General features: G+C 56.8%; 1 protein-coding gene across 1 annotated transcript in view; it reads left to right on the plus strand.

Moving 5' to 3' along the window:
• The first annotated feature begins 12,353 nt into the window (after positions 1 to 12,353).
• Positions 12,354 to 14,510, plus strand: part of MED12 (mediator complex subunit 12) — a 98,269-nt gene continuing 96,112 nt past the window's right edge. Inside the window, 1 exon segment of the mRNA XM_038748411.1 lies at positions 12,354 to 12,463. Coding sequence (XP_038604339.1) covers positions 12,365 to 12,463 — 99 coding nt within the window. The 5' untranslated portion in view covers positions 12,354 to 12,364.

Below are 14,510 nucleotides of genomic sequence, written 5' to 3' on the forward strand. Positions count from 1 at the left end.
GTGCAAAGCACTGTTCTAAGCGCTGAGGAGCTTACAGGGTGATCAGGTTGTCCCACGGGGGGCTCACAGTCTTCACCCCCGTTTTCCAGATGAGGTCACTGAGGCCCAGAGAGGTGAAGTGACTTGCCCCAGAGTCACACAGCTGACAGTTGGCGGAGCTGAGATTGGAACCCATGACCTCGGACTCCAAAGCCCGGGCTCTTTTCCACTGATTTTCTTTTCCACTTATTTATTTATTTTACTTGTACATATCTATTCTATTTATTTTATTTTGTTAATGTGTTTGGTTTTGTTCTCTGTCTCCCCCTTCTAGACTGTGAGCCCGCTGTTGGGTAGGGACCGTCTCTATATGTTGCCGACTTGTACTTCCCAAGCGCTTAGTCCAGTGCTCTGCACACAGTAAGCGCTCAATAAATACGATTGATGGATTGATTAACTGAGCCACGCTGCTTCTCGTAGAACACTTAACAGACGCCTTCCCTGCCTGCAATGACTCAGTCATTCAGTCCTATTTACTGAGCGCTTACTGTGTGCAGAGCACTGGACTAAACGCTTGGGAAGTACAAGTTGGCAACATATAGAGACGGTCCCTACCCAACAGTGGGATCACAGTCTAGAAGGGGGAGACATATATATGTATATATGTTTACGTATTTATTACTCTATTTTATTTGTACCTATTTATTCTATTTTATTTTGTTAATGTGTTTTGTTTTGCTGTCTTTCCGTTCTAGACTGTGAGCCCGCTGTTGAGTAGGGACCGTCTCTAGATGTTGCCGTCTTGTACTTCCTAGTGCTCTGCACACAGTAAGCGCTCACTAAATACGATTGAATGAATGAACTAAGTGCCGCGGAGAGGAGGGTACCGTAATAAACTAGACCCATTCTCTGCCCCCAAGGAGCTGGCGGTCTCGAGGGGGAGACGGGCGGGAAGAGAAAGAAAGAAATGAGGGAGGGGGACGTAGGGGTGCGGGGCCGGGGCGACGCGGAAGAGGATAAGTCGGGGGCTCGGTCATGGAAGGCCTCCTGGAGGAGACGGGCCTTCGACGAGGCTTTGAAAGAGAGGAGAGGCCAATATCTGTCGGCTGTGAGGAGGGAGGCCACGCCAGGCCAGAGGCCAGGACGTGGCGGAGGTCGGCGGCCAGACGGACGAGGTGGAGGGACAGTGGCGTCCCTAGATAGAACATATCTATTCTATTTATTTTATTTTGTTAGTATGTTTGGTTTTGTTCTCTGTCTCCCCGTTTTAGACCGTGAGCCCACTATTGGGTAGGGACCGTCTCTATATGTTGCCAACTTGTACTTCCCAAGTGCTCAGTCCAGTGCTCTGCACACAATAAGCACTCAATAAATACGATTGATGATGATGGCGTTGGAGGAACCGATTGCGCGGGCCGGACCGGAGGAGCAGACCGATAACACAGAGAGAAATCAAGGCGAGGTGAAAGAAACAGGAGCGGGCCGGAGGATGGAGGCCTTTAAAGCCCACGCGGATGCGGAAATGGACGGGGAACCACCGGAGATTGTGGAGGATGGCTGAACATTTTTGTGGAAGGATAAGCCAGGTGGCAGAGTGAAGTCCGGACTGGAGCGGGGACAGACGGGAGGTCGGCGAGGAGGCTGATATTATTATTATAAATACGAATGAATGAGTGTTTATTGTTGTGCTGTCCTCCCCCAAGCGTTTAATACAGCGCTCTGCACACGGCGCTCAATAAATTCTAATGAATGAGTGCTTATTGTTGTACTGTCCTCTCCCCAGCGCTTAGTACGGTGCTCGGCACACAGTAAGTGCTCAATAAATACGAATGAATGAATGAATGAATGTTTATTGTTGTCCTGTCCCCTCCCAAGCGTTTAGTACAGCTCTCGGCACACACTAAGCGCTTGATAAATACGAATGAATGAATGAATGAATATTTATTGTTGTCCTGTCCCCTCCCAAGCGTTTAGCACAGCTCTCGGCACACACTGAGCGCTCGATAAATACTAATGAATGAATGTTTATTGTTGTCCTGTCCCCTCCCAAGCGTCTAGTACAGCTGTAGGCACACACTAAGCGCTCGATAAATACTAATGAATGAATGTTTATTGTTGTCCTGTCCCCTCCCAAGCGTTTAGTACAGCTCTCGGCACACACTAGCGCTCGATAAATACGAATGAATGAATGAATGAATATTTATTGTTGTCCTGTCCCCTCCCAAGCGTTTAGTAAAGCTCTCGGCACACACTAAGCGCTCGATAAATACTAATGAATGAATGTTTATTGTACTGTCCTCTCCCAAGCGTTTAGTACAGTGCTCTGCACACAGTAAGCGCTCAATAAATACTAATGAATGAGTAAATGAATGAATGAGTGTTTATCGTTGTCCTGTCCTCTCCCAAGCACTCATATTTATTTATTATATATATATATATTTATTTTATTTGTACATATTTATTCTGTTTTATTTTGTTAATGTTTTGTTTTGTTGTCTGTCTCCTCCTTCTAGACTGTGAGCCCATGTTGGGTAGGGACCATCTCTAGATGTTGCCAACTTGTACTTCCCAAGCGCTTAGTACAGTGCTTTGCACACAGTAAGCGCTCCACAAATACGATTGAATGAATGAATGAATGATGGAGTAATCCAGGCGGGAGAGGAGAGCGCTTGGATCATTCATTCATTCAATCGTATTTATCAATCAATCAATCAATCGTATTTATTGAGCGCTTACAGTGTGCAGAGCACTGTACTAAGCACTTGGGAAGTACAAGTTGGCAACATATAGAGACAGTCCCTACCCAGCAGTGGGCTCACAGTCTAAAAGGGGGAGACAGAGAACAAAACCAAACATACTAACAAAATAAAATAAATAGAATAGATGTGTAGAAGTAAAATAAAATAAATAAATAAATAGAGTAATAAATATGTACAAACATATATACATATATACAGGTGCTGTGGGGAAGGGAAGGAGGTAAGATGAGGGGGATGGAGAGGGGGACGAGGGGGAGAGGAAGAAAGGGGCTCAGTCTGGGAAGGCCTCCTGGAGGAGGTGAGCTCTCAGTAGGTCCTTGAAGGGAGAAAGAGAGCTAGCTTGGTGGATGGGCAGAGGGAGGGCATTCCGGGCCTGGGGGATGACGTGGGCTGGGGGTCGACGGCGGGACGGGCGAGAACGAGGCCTAACGGTGAGGAGATCAGCGGCGGAGGAGCAGAGGGTGCGGGCTGGGCTGGAGAAGGACAGAAGGGAGGGGAGGGAGGAGGGGGCCAGGGGATGGATGGATGGATGGACAGCCTGGAAGCGGGTCAGGGCCGGGGAGGCAGGGGCAGGGGAAGGGGGTCAGGGCCGGGGAGGCAGAGGGGCAGGGGAAGAGGGTCAGGGCCGGGGAGGCAGCGGCAGGGGCAGACGGTCAGGGCCGGGGAGGCAGGGGCAGGGGAAGACGGTCAGGGCCGGGGAGACAGAGGCAGGGGAAGAGGGTCAGGGCCAGGGAGGCAGGGGAAGATAGTCAGGGCCAGGGAGGCAGAGGCAGGGGAAGAGGTTCAGGATCAGGGAGGCAGGGGCAGGGGAAGCGGGTCAGGGCCAGGGAGGCAGGGGCAGGGGAAGACGGTCAGGGCCGGGGAGGTAGGGGCAGGGGCAGATGGTCAGGGCCAGAGGGGCAGGGGCAGACGGTCAGGGCCAGTGAGGCAGGGGCAGGGGAAGATGGTAAGGGCCAGGGAGGCAGGAGCAGGGGCAGAGGGTCAGGGCCGGGGAGGCAGAGGGGCAGGGCCAGGGAGGCAGGGGCAGGGGCAGACGGTCAGGGCCAGAGGAGGCAGGGGCAGGGGCAGACGGTCAGGGCCAGAGGAGGCAGGGGCAGGGGAAGACGGTCAGGGCCAGGGAGGCAGGGGCAGGGGAAGAGGGTCAGGGCCAGGGAGGCAGGGGCAGGGGCAGACAGTCAGGGCCAGGGGGGCAGGGGAAGTGGGTCAGGGCCAGGGAGGTAGAGGCAGGGGAAGACAGTCAGGGCCAGGGAGGCAGGGGCAGGGGCAGACAGTCGGAAGCAGAGGCAGGGGCAGACGGTCAGGGCCAGGGAGGCAGTGGCAGGGGAAGACAGTCAGGGCCGGGGAGGCAGGGGCAGGGCAAGAGGGTCAGGGTCGGGAAGGCAGGGGCAGGGGAAGACGGTCAGGGCCAGGGAGGCAGAGGGGCAGGGGAAGAGGGTCAGGGCCAGGGAGGCAGGGGAAGATAGTCAGGGCCAGGGAGGCAGAGGCAGGGGAAGAGGTTCAGGATCAGGGAGGCAGGGGCAGGGGAAGAGGATCAGGGCCAGGGAGGTAGGGGCAGGGGAAGACGGTCAGGGCCAGGGGGGCAGGGGAAGAGGGTCAGGGCCAGGGAGGCAGGGGCAACGGGAAGGCGGTCAGGGCCAGGGAGGCAGGGGCAGGGGCAGACAGTCAGGGCCAGGGAGGCAGGGGCAGGGGAAGAGGGTCAGTGCCGGGGAGGCAGGGGCAGGGGAAGACGGTCAGGGCCAGGGAGGCAGGGGCAGATGGTCAGTGCCAGGGAGGCGGGCAGACGGTCAGGGTCAGGGCCAGGGAGGCAGGGGCAGGGGCAGATGGTCACGGCCAGGGAGGCAGGGGCAGGGGAAGACGGTCAGGGCTGGGGAGGCAGGGGCAGGGGAAGAGGGGCAGGGCCAGGTAGGCAGGGGCAGGGGCAGAGGGTCAGGGCCGGGGAGGCAGGGGCAGAGGGTCAGGGCCGGGGAGGCAGGGGCAGACGGTCAGGGCCAGGGAGACAGGGAGGGGAAGAGGGTCAGGGCCAGGGAGGCAGGGGCAGGGGAAGAGGGTCAGGGCCAGGGAGGCAGGGGCAGGGGAAGAGGGTCAGGGCCGGGGAGGTAGAGGGGCAGGGCCAGGGAGGCAGGGGCAGGGGCAGACGGTCAGGGCCAGGGAGGCAGGGGCAGGGGAACACGGTCAGGGCCGGGGAGGCAGGGGCAGGGGAAGACAGTCAGGGCCAGGGAGGCAGGGGCAGGGGCAGACGGTCAGGGCCAGAGGAGGCAGGGGCAGGGGCAGACGGTCAGGGCCAGAGGAGGCAGGGGCAGGGGAAGACGGTCAGGGCCAGGGAGGCAGGGGCAGGGGAAGACGGTCAGGGCCGGGGAGGCAGAGGCAGGGGAAGATGGTCAGGGCCAGGGAGGCAGGAGCAGGGGCAGAGGGTCAGGGCCGGGGAGGCAGAGGCGCAGGGCCAGGGAGGCAGGGGCAGGGGAACACGGTCAGGGCCCGGGAGGCAGGGGCAGGGGAAGACGGTCAGGGCCAGGGAGGTAGGGGCAGGGGCAGACGGTCAGGGCCAGAGGAGGCAGGGGCAGGGGAAGACGGTCAGGGCCAGGGAGGCAGGGGCAGGGGCAGACGGTCAGGGCCAGGGAGGCAGGGGCAGGGGAAGAGGGTCAGGGCCAGGGAGGCAGGGGAAGAGGGTGAGGGCCAGGGAGGCAGGGGCAGGGGCAGACGGTTAGGGCCGGGGAGGCAGGGGCAGGGGCAGACGGTCAGGGCCGGGGAGGCAGGGGCACGGGAAGACGGTCAGGGCCAGGGAGGCAGAGGGGCAGGGGCAGACAGTCAGGGCCGGGGAGGCAGACACAGGGGAAGAGGGTCAGGGCCAGGGAGGCAGAGGCAGGGGATGATGGTCAGGGCCAGGGAGGCAGTGGCAAGGGAAGAGGGTCAGTGCCGGGGAGGAAGGGGCAGGGGAAGAGGGTCAGGGCCGGGGAGGCAGGGGCAGGGGCAGGGAGGCAGAGGCAGGGGATGATGGTCAGGGCCAGGGAGGCAGGGGCAGAGGAAGACGGTCAGGGCCGGGGAGGCAGGGGCAGGGGCAGACGGTCAGGGCCGGGGAGGCAGGGGCAGACAGTCAGGGCCGGGGAGGCAGGGGCAGGGTCAGGGAGGCAGGGGCAGGGGAAGACAGTCAGGGCCGGGGAGGCAGGGGCAGGGGAAAATAGTCAGGGCCAGGGAGGCAGAGGGGCAGGGGCAGACGGTCAGGGCCAGGGAGGCAGGGGCAGGAGCAGATGGTCAGGGCCAGGGAGGCAGAGGCAGGGGAAAATGGTCAGGGCCAGGGAGGCACGGGCAGGGGAAGATGGTCAGGGCCGGGGAGGCAGGGGCAGGGGCAGAGGGGCAGGGCCGGGGAGGCAGAGGGGCAGGGCCAGGGAGGCAGGGGCAGGGGCAGGGGAAGAGGGTCAGGGCCAGGGAGGTAGGGGCAGGGGAAGAGGGTCAGGGCCGGGGAGGCAGAGGCAGGGGAAGGGGGTCAGGGCCGGGGAGGCAGGGGCAGGGGAAGAGGGTCAGGGTCAGGCCAGGGAGGCAGGGGCACGCGGGCAGGGCCGGGGAGGCAGGGGCAGGGGAAGACAGGGCCAGGGAGGCAGGGGCAGACGGTCAGGGCCAGGGAGGCAGAGGCAGGGGCAGACGGACAGGGCCGGGGAGGCAGGGGCAGGGGAAGACGGTCAGGGCCGGGGAGGCAGGGGCAGGGGCAGACGGTCAGGGCCAGGGAGGCAGGGGCAGGGGAAGAGGGTCAGTGCTGGGGAGGCAGGGGCTGGGGCAGAGGGTCAGGGCCGGGGAGGCAGGGGCTGGGGCAGACGGTCAGGGCCGGGGAGGCAGGGGCAGGGGAAGAGGGTCAGGGCCAGGGAGGCAGGGGCAGGGGAAGACGGGTCAGGGCTGGGGAGGCAGGGGCAGGAGCAGACGGTCAGGGCCAGGGAGGCAGGGGCAGACAGTAAGGGCCAGGGAGGCAGGGGCAGACGGTCAGGGTCAGGGCCAGGGAGGCAGGGGCAGGGGCAGATGGTCAGGGCCAGGGAGGCAGGGGCAGGGGAAGACAGTCAGGGCCGGGGAGGCAGGGGCAGGGAAAGAGGGTCAGGGTCAGGGAGGCAGAGGCAGGGGAAGAGGGTCAGGGCCAGGGAGGCAGAGGAAGGGGCAGACGATCAGGGCTGGGGAGGCAGGGGAAGAGGGTCAGGGCCAGGGAGGCAGGGGCAGGGGCAGGGAGGCAGAGGCAGGGGATGATGGTCAGGGCCAGGGAGTCAGAGGCAGGGGATGATGGTCTGGCCAGGGAGGCAGGGGCAGAGGAAGACGGTCAGGGCCGGGGAGGCAGGGGCAGGGGCAGACGGTCAGGGCCGGGGAGGCAGAGGCGGGGGAAGACGGTCAGGGCCAGGGTCAGGGAGGCAGAGGAAGGGGAAGAGGGTCAGGGCCAGGGAGGCAGGGGCAGGGGCAGACGGACAGGGCCGGGGAGGCAGACGCAGGGGCAGACGGTCAGGGCCAGGGAGGCAGGGGCAGGCGCAGACGGTCAGGGCCAGGGAGGCAGCGGCAGCGGAAGACGGTCAGGGCCGGGGAGGCAGGGGCAGGGGAAGACGGCCAGGGAGGCAAAGGCAGGGGCAGGGGATGACGGTCAGGGCCGGGGAGGCAGGGGCAGGGGAAGACGGTCAGGGCCGGGGAGGCAGGGGCAGGGGAGGGCGGTCAGGGTCAGATAAAATAGAGTAATAATAATAATAGTAATAATAATAGGGTAAAATTGAGTAATAAATCTGTACAGACATTAATTCAATCGTATTTATTGAGTGCTTACTGTGTGCAAAGCACTGTACTAAGCGCTTGGGAAGTCCAAGTTGGCAACATCTAGAGACGGTCCCTCCCCAACAGTGGGCTCACAGTCTAGAAAGGGGAGACAGAGAACAAAACAAAACATATTAATAAAATAAAATAAATAGAATAGAATAATAATGGCATTTGTTAAGCGCTTACTATGTGCAAAGTTCTAATCTGTACAATGGGGATTAAGACCGTGAGCCCCCCCCATCCCGTGGGACAACCTGATCACCTTGTAACCTCCCCAGCGCTTAGAACAGTGCTTTGCACATAGTAAGTGCTTAATAAATGCTATCATTATTATTATTATTATTATTACAGTGCCCTGCGCACTGTAAGCGCTCAATAAATACGATTGTATGTATATATATGTATATACCTCTATATATGTATATATGTTTGTACATATTTATTATTCTATTTATTTTACTTGTACGTATCTATTCTATTTATTTCATTTTGTTAGTCTGTTTGGTTTTGTTCTGTCTCCCCCTTCTAGACTGTGAGCCCACTGTTGGGTAGGGACTGTCTCTATACGTTGCCAGCTTGTACTTCTCAAGCGCTTAGTCCAGTGCTCTGCACACAGTAAGCGCTCAATAAATACGATCGATTGATTGATTGACAACCTGATCATCTTTTAACCCCCCCAGCGCTTAGAACAGTGATTTGCACATAGTAAGCGATTAATAAATGCCATTATTATTATTATTATTATTATTACAGTGCCCTGCGCACCTTAAGCGCTCAATAAATACGATTTATTAATACAGCTCCGAGTCCAGCAGCTCCTTCCCTTTTCTTTGGTTCCCCATCGGAGCTACACAAAGGATTCCGCACAAGGGAAACTTTGACACCCTGTTGTGAGGAGATGTGAGCAGTGCAAGGGAAACTTTGGCACCTTGTTGTGAGGAGTTGTTAACTGCTCAAAGGAAACTTTGGCACCCTGTTGTGAGATGTTAGCAGTGCAAGGGAAACTTTGGCACCCTGTTGTGAGGAGATGCTAGCAGGAGACATCGCCCACACAGGATGGGGCCTAGCCTTTAATCAGTGTCTTTAATTAATCAGTGTCTTTAATCAGTGTCTTTAATTAGTACAGTGCTCTGCACACAGTAAGCGCTCAATAAATGCGATTGATTGGCAACCTGATCGCCTTGTAAACCCCCCCAGCGCTTAGAACAGTGCTTTGCACGTATTAACCGCTTAATAAATGCCGTTATTATTATTATTATTACAGTGTCCTGCGCACAGTAAGCGCTCAATAAATACGATTGAATGAACAGCTCCGATTCCAGCCGCTTCTTCCCTTTTCTTTGGTTCCCCATCGGAGCTACACAAAGGATTCCCCTGCAAGGGAAACTTTGACACCCTGTTGTGAGGAGATGTTAGCAGTGCAAGGGAAACTTTGGCACCCTGTTGTGAGGAGGATCTTCTGAGGCCAGCCTATTCTTCACACTTCTCGTTGTTAAACTCTGCATACAATGGAGTCGGTTATGCTAAGCCTTTAGGGGAAAATGCAGTCATTTCGTGGCTCAGTGGAAAGAGTCCGGGCTTTGGAGTTCAAATCCCGACTCTGTCAATTGTCAGTCCTGTGACTTTGGGCATGTCACTTCTCTAGGCCTCAGTTCCCTCATCTGGAAAATGGGGGTGAAGCCCGTGAGCCCCCCGTGGTGGGACAACCTGATTACGTTAAAATGGAGTCGGTTATGCTAAGCCTTTAGGGGAAAATGCACTCAGTGCGTGGCTCAGTGGAAAGAGCCCGGACTTTGGAGTCAGAGGTCAGGGGTTCAAATCCTGGCCCCGCCAATTGTCAGCCGTGTGACTTTGGGCATGTCACTTCTCTAGGCCTCAGTTCCCTCATCTGGAAAATGGGGGTGAAGCCCGTGAGCCCCCCGTGGCGGGACAACCTGATTACCTTAAAATGGAGTCGGTTATACCAAGCCTTTAGGGGAAAATGCAGTCAGTGCGTGGCTCAGTGGAAAGAGCTCGGGCTTTGGAGTCAGAGGTCATGGGTTCAAATCCCAGCCCCGCCAGTTGTCAGCCGTGTGACTTTGGGCGTGTCACTTCTCTAGGCCTCAGTTTCCTCATCTGGAAAATGGAGATGAAGCTCGTGAGCCCCCCGTGGTGGGACAACCTGATTACCTTAAAATGGAGTCGGTTATGCCAAGCCTTTAGGGGAAAATGCAGTCAGTGCGTGGCTCAGTGGAAAGAGCCCGGGCTTTGGAGTCAGAGGTCATGGGTTCAAATCCCGGCCCCGCCAATTGTCAGCCGTGTGACTTTGGGCATGTCACTTATCTAGGCCTCAGTTCCCTCATCTGGAAAATGGGGATGAAGCCTGTGAGCCCCCCGTGGGACAACCTGATTACCATGTGCCCGCCCCCAGCGCTTAGAACAGTGCTTGGCACATAGTAAGCGCTTAATAAATGCCATTATTATTATTATTATTCTGCTGGGCGGCTAGGGTGGACAACAGACTGTGAGCCCCATGGGAAAAAGGGATTGGGTCCGAAACGATTTGTTTACAGCCACCCCAGCGCTTAATACAGTGCCCGGCTCATAGTAGGTGCTCAACAAATACCACACTTATTAGTGTCATTATTTATTGTTGGAGTGTCCTCCCCCCAGCAATTAGTAGAGTGCTCTGCACACAGTGAGGGCTCAATAAATACGACTGAATTCATTCATTCATTCAATAATTGAATAATTAGGTCATCCTCCTTCGGGTCTCATACATACACACACCATACACACACACAAATACAAACAACAGACGTAATGTGTGCTCGCAATCCAGGACACACATGGTTACTGTTCCCCCACAAAATGGCGGAAAAGCCCGCGAAAAGGCTCGCCCGCGCATGCGCGCTGAACGCCGCCAGGCCCCGCCCCTCAGGTGTAGCCCCGCCCCTTACGTAAGGCCCCGCCCCCGCCCATCACGCGAAGCCCCGCCCCTTACGTCGAGCCACGCCCCTTATAACCCGCTCGTCACACGAAGCCTCGCCCCTTACGTTCAGTCCCGCCCCTTACGTACAGCCCTCATCGCGTGAATCTCCGCCCCTTACGTTGAGCCGCGCCCCCCACGCACAGCACCGCCTCTTACGTTCAGCCCCAATCCTTACGTACGTCCCCGCCCCTTACGCACAGCCTGCTCATCACGCGAGGCCCCGCCCCTTACGTTGAGCCACGCCCCTCACGCACAGCCCCCATCACGTGAAGCCCCGCCCCTTACGTTGAGCCCCGCCCCTCACGCACAGCAATCAATCAATCGTATTTATTGAGCGCTTACTGTGTGCAGAGCACTGTACTAAGCGCTTGGGAAGTACAAGTCGGCAACATATAGAGACAGTCCCTACCCAACAGCGGGCTCACAGTCTAGAAGGGGGAGACAGAGAACAAAACCAAACATACTAACAAAATAAAATAAATAGAATAGAGATGTACAAGATAAATAAATAAATAGAGTAATAAATATGTACAAACATATATACAGGTGCTGTGGAGAAGGGAAGGAGGTAAGATGGGGGATGGAGAGGGGGAGGAGGGGGAGAGGAAGGGAGGGGCTCAGTCTGGGAAGGCCTCCTGGAGGAGGGGAGTTCTCAGTACAGCACCGCCTCTTACGTTCAGCCCCGCTCCTTACGTACATCCCCGCCCCTTGCGCACAGGCCGCTCATCACGCGAGGCCCCGCCCCTTACGTACAGCCCGTTCTTCACACGAAGCCCCGCCCCTTTACGTCGTCCCCGCCCCTCACGCACAACCCACTGATCACGCGAGGCCCCGCCCCTTACGTCGAACCACGCCCTTCACGCATAGCCACGCCCCTTACGTTCAGCCCCGCCCCTCGCGCACAGCCCCGGTTCTTACCCTTATAATAATAATAATTTTAGTATTTAATAATGATGGGATTTATTAAGCGCTGACAAGCGCCGAATGTCAGCTGGGAGACTTCGGGCAAGTCACTTCACTTCTCCGGGCCTCAGTTCCCTCATCTGTCAAATGGGGATGAAGACTGGGAGCCCCCCGTGGGACAACCTCATCACCTTGTAACCTGCCCAGCGCTTAGAACAATGCTTTGCACATAGTAAGCAGTTAATAAATGCTATTATTATTATTATAAATTAGAAATAAATAGAGTAACAAATGCACACAGTAAGCGCTTAATAAATACTAATGAATGAGTAAATGAATGAATGAGTGTTTATCGTTGTCCTGTCCTCTCCCAAGCTCTTATATTGATTTATTTTATATATTTATTTATTTATTTTATTTATACATATTTATTCTATTTTGTTTTGTTAATGTTTTGTTGTCTGTCTCCCCCTTCTAGACTGCGAGCCCACTGTCGGGTAGGGACCGTCTCTAGATGTTGCCAACTTGGACTTCCCAAGCGCTTAGTCCAGTGCTCTGCACACAGTAAGCGCTCAATAAATACGATTGAATGAATGAATGAATGAATCAGCGCTCCGCCCTCCGGTGGTTTCCTGAGGACAGGGAATCCTCGTCCTCATTCGGCAATTTCCGGTTCCATTCGGCCGCCTCCGTCAACGTTCGGCCGTTTCCGCCATCCCCTGGGCCGTTCGGCTACCTCCGCCACCGTTCGGCCGTTTCCGCCTTCATTCGGCTGTTTCTGCCTTCATTCGGCTGTTTCCGTCACCGTTCGGCCATTTTCGGCTCCGTTCGGCCATTTTCGGCTCCGTTCGGCCATTTCCGGCTCCGTTCGACTATTTCCGCCACCGTTCGGCCGTTTCCGCCACCGTTCGGGCTTTTCCGCCTCGTCCCCGGCGCGGTTCGGCCGTTTCCGCCGTCCCCCTTGTTGTGGCCGGGCAAGATGGCGGCTTTCGGGGTCCTGAGCTACGAGCACCGGCCCCTGAAGCGGCCGCGCCTGGGCCCGCCCGACGTCTACCCGCAGGACCCCAAGCAGAAGGAGGTGAGCCCCGGCTCGGGGCCGGTGTGGTGGTGGGGGAAACACGGGGAAGGGGTCCCACCCCCTACACAGTTGAGGGGGACCTGAGGGTAGGGGGCATCTTTAGCGCTGAGGATTCTGGGAGTCCTGCCTCTTGGAGTTGGGGCAAGGGGGGGGGGCCCACTTCCTGCAGCTGAGGAGAACAGCGCTTTACACATAGTTAGGACTTAATAAATGCCATTATTATTATTATTATTAGATCCTGAGGGTGTGGGGGGCATCTTTAGCGCTGAGGATTCTGGGAGTCCTGCCTCTTGGAGTTGGGAAGGGGAAGGGGGGGGGGTCCCACTTCCTGCAGCTGAGGAGAACCTGAGGGTGAGAGGGGTCTTTAGCGCTGAGGATTGTGGGAGTCTTGCCTCCTGCAGTTTTGGGGGGGTCTCAAAGCTGAGGGGGAGGGGGAAGGGGGGGCCCAGAATTGAGGGGGGCATCTTTAGCGCTGAGGATTATGGGAGCCCTGCCTCCTGGAGTTGGGGGGAGGGGAAGGGGGGGGTCCCACTTCCTGCAGCTGAGGAGAACAGCGTTTTAAACAAAGTAAGCACTTAATAAATGCCATTATTATTATTATTATTAGAACCTGAGGGTGTGGGGGGGGGTCTAGCGCTGAGGATTGTGGGAGCCCTGCCTCCTGGAGTTGGGGGGAGGGGAAGGGGGGGGTCCCACTTCCTGCAGCTGAGGAGAACAGCGCTTTGCACATAGTAAGCGCTTAATAAATGCCATTATTATTATTATTATTAGAATCTGAGGGGGTGTGGGTGGGGGGAGTCTTTAGCGCTGAGGATTGTGGGAGTCCTGCCTCCCGGAGTTGGAAGGGGGGAGTCCAACTTCCTGCAGCTGAGAAGAACAGTGCTTTCCACATAGTAAGGGTTTAATAAATGCCATTATTGTTATTATTATTATTAGAACCTGAGGGTGGGGGGGTGTCTTTAGCGCTGAGGATTGTGGGAGTCCTGCCTCCTGGAGTTGGGGGGAGGGGAAGGGGGGCGTCCCACTTCCTGCAGCTGAGGAGAATCTAAGGGGGGGGGGGGGTCCTTTAGCGCTGAGGATTGTGGGAGTCTTGTCTCCTGCAGTTTGGGGGGGTCTCAGAGGTCGGGGGGAGAGGAGAGGAGGGGGAAGGGGGGACCCAGAATTGGGGGGGGGGTCTTTAGCGCTGAGGATTGTGGGAGCCCTGCCTCCCGTAGTTGAGGGGAAGGGGGGGTCCCACTTCTTGCAGCTGAGGAGAACAGCGCTTTGCACATAGTAAGTGCTTAATAAATGCCATTATTATTATTATTATTATTAGAATCTGAGGGTGTGTGTGTGGGGGGGTCTTTAGCGCTGAGGATTGTGGGAGTCCTGCCTCCTGGAGTTGGGGGGAGGGGATGGGGGGGGTCCCACTTCTTGCAGCTGAGGAGAATCTGATGGGGGGGGGTCGTCTTAAGCGCAAAGGATTGTGGGAGTATTGCCTCCTGGAGTTGGGGGGGTCTCAGCTGAGGGGGGGAGGGGAGAGGAGGGGTAAGGGGGGGGCCTAGAACTGAGGGTGGGGGGCGTCTTTAGCGCTGAGGATTGTGGGAGCCCTGCCTCCTGGAGTTGAGGGGAGGAGAAGGGGGGAGTCCCACTTCCTGCAGCTGAGGAGAACAGCGCTTTGCACATAGTAAGCGCTTAATAAATGCCATTATTATTAATATTATTAGAATCTGAGGGTGTGTGTGTGGGGGGGGGTCTTTAGCGCTGAGGATTGTGGGAGTCCTGCCTCCCGGAGTTAGAAGGGGGGAGTCCAACTTCCTGCAGCTGAGGAGAACAGTGCTTTCCACATAGTAAGGGTTTAATGCCATTAATATTATTATTATTATTAGAACCTGAGGTGGGGGGGTCTTTAGCGCTGAGGATTATGGGAGTCCTGCCTCCTGGAGTTGTGGGGGGGGGTCTCAGAACTGAGGGGGGGGGGTGTCCCACTTCCTGCAGCTGAGGAGAACCTGAGGGTGGGGGGCGTCTTTAGCGCTGAGGATTATGGGAGCCCTGCCTTCTGGAGTTG

This window comes from Tachyglossus aculeatus, chromosome 6 (assembly GCF_015852505.1).
Source record: "Tachyglossus aculeatus isolate mTacAcu1 chromosome 6, mTacAcu1.pri, whole genome shotgun sequence".
Taxonomy (NCBI): Eukaryota; Metazoa; Chordata; class Mammalia; order Monotremata; family Tachyglossidae; genus Tachyglossus; species Tachyglossus aculeatus.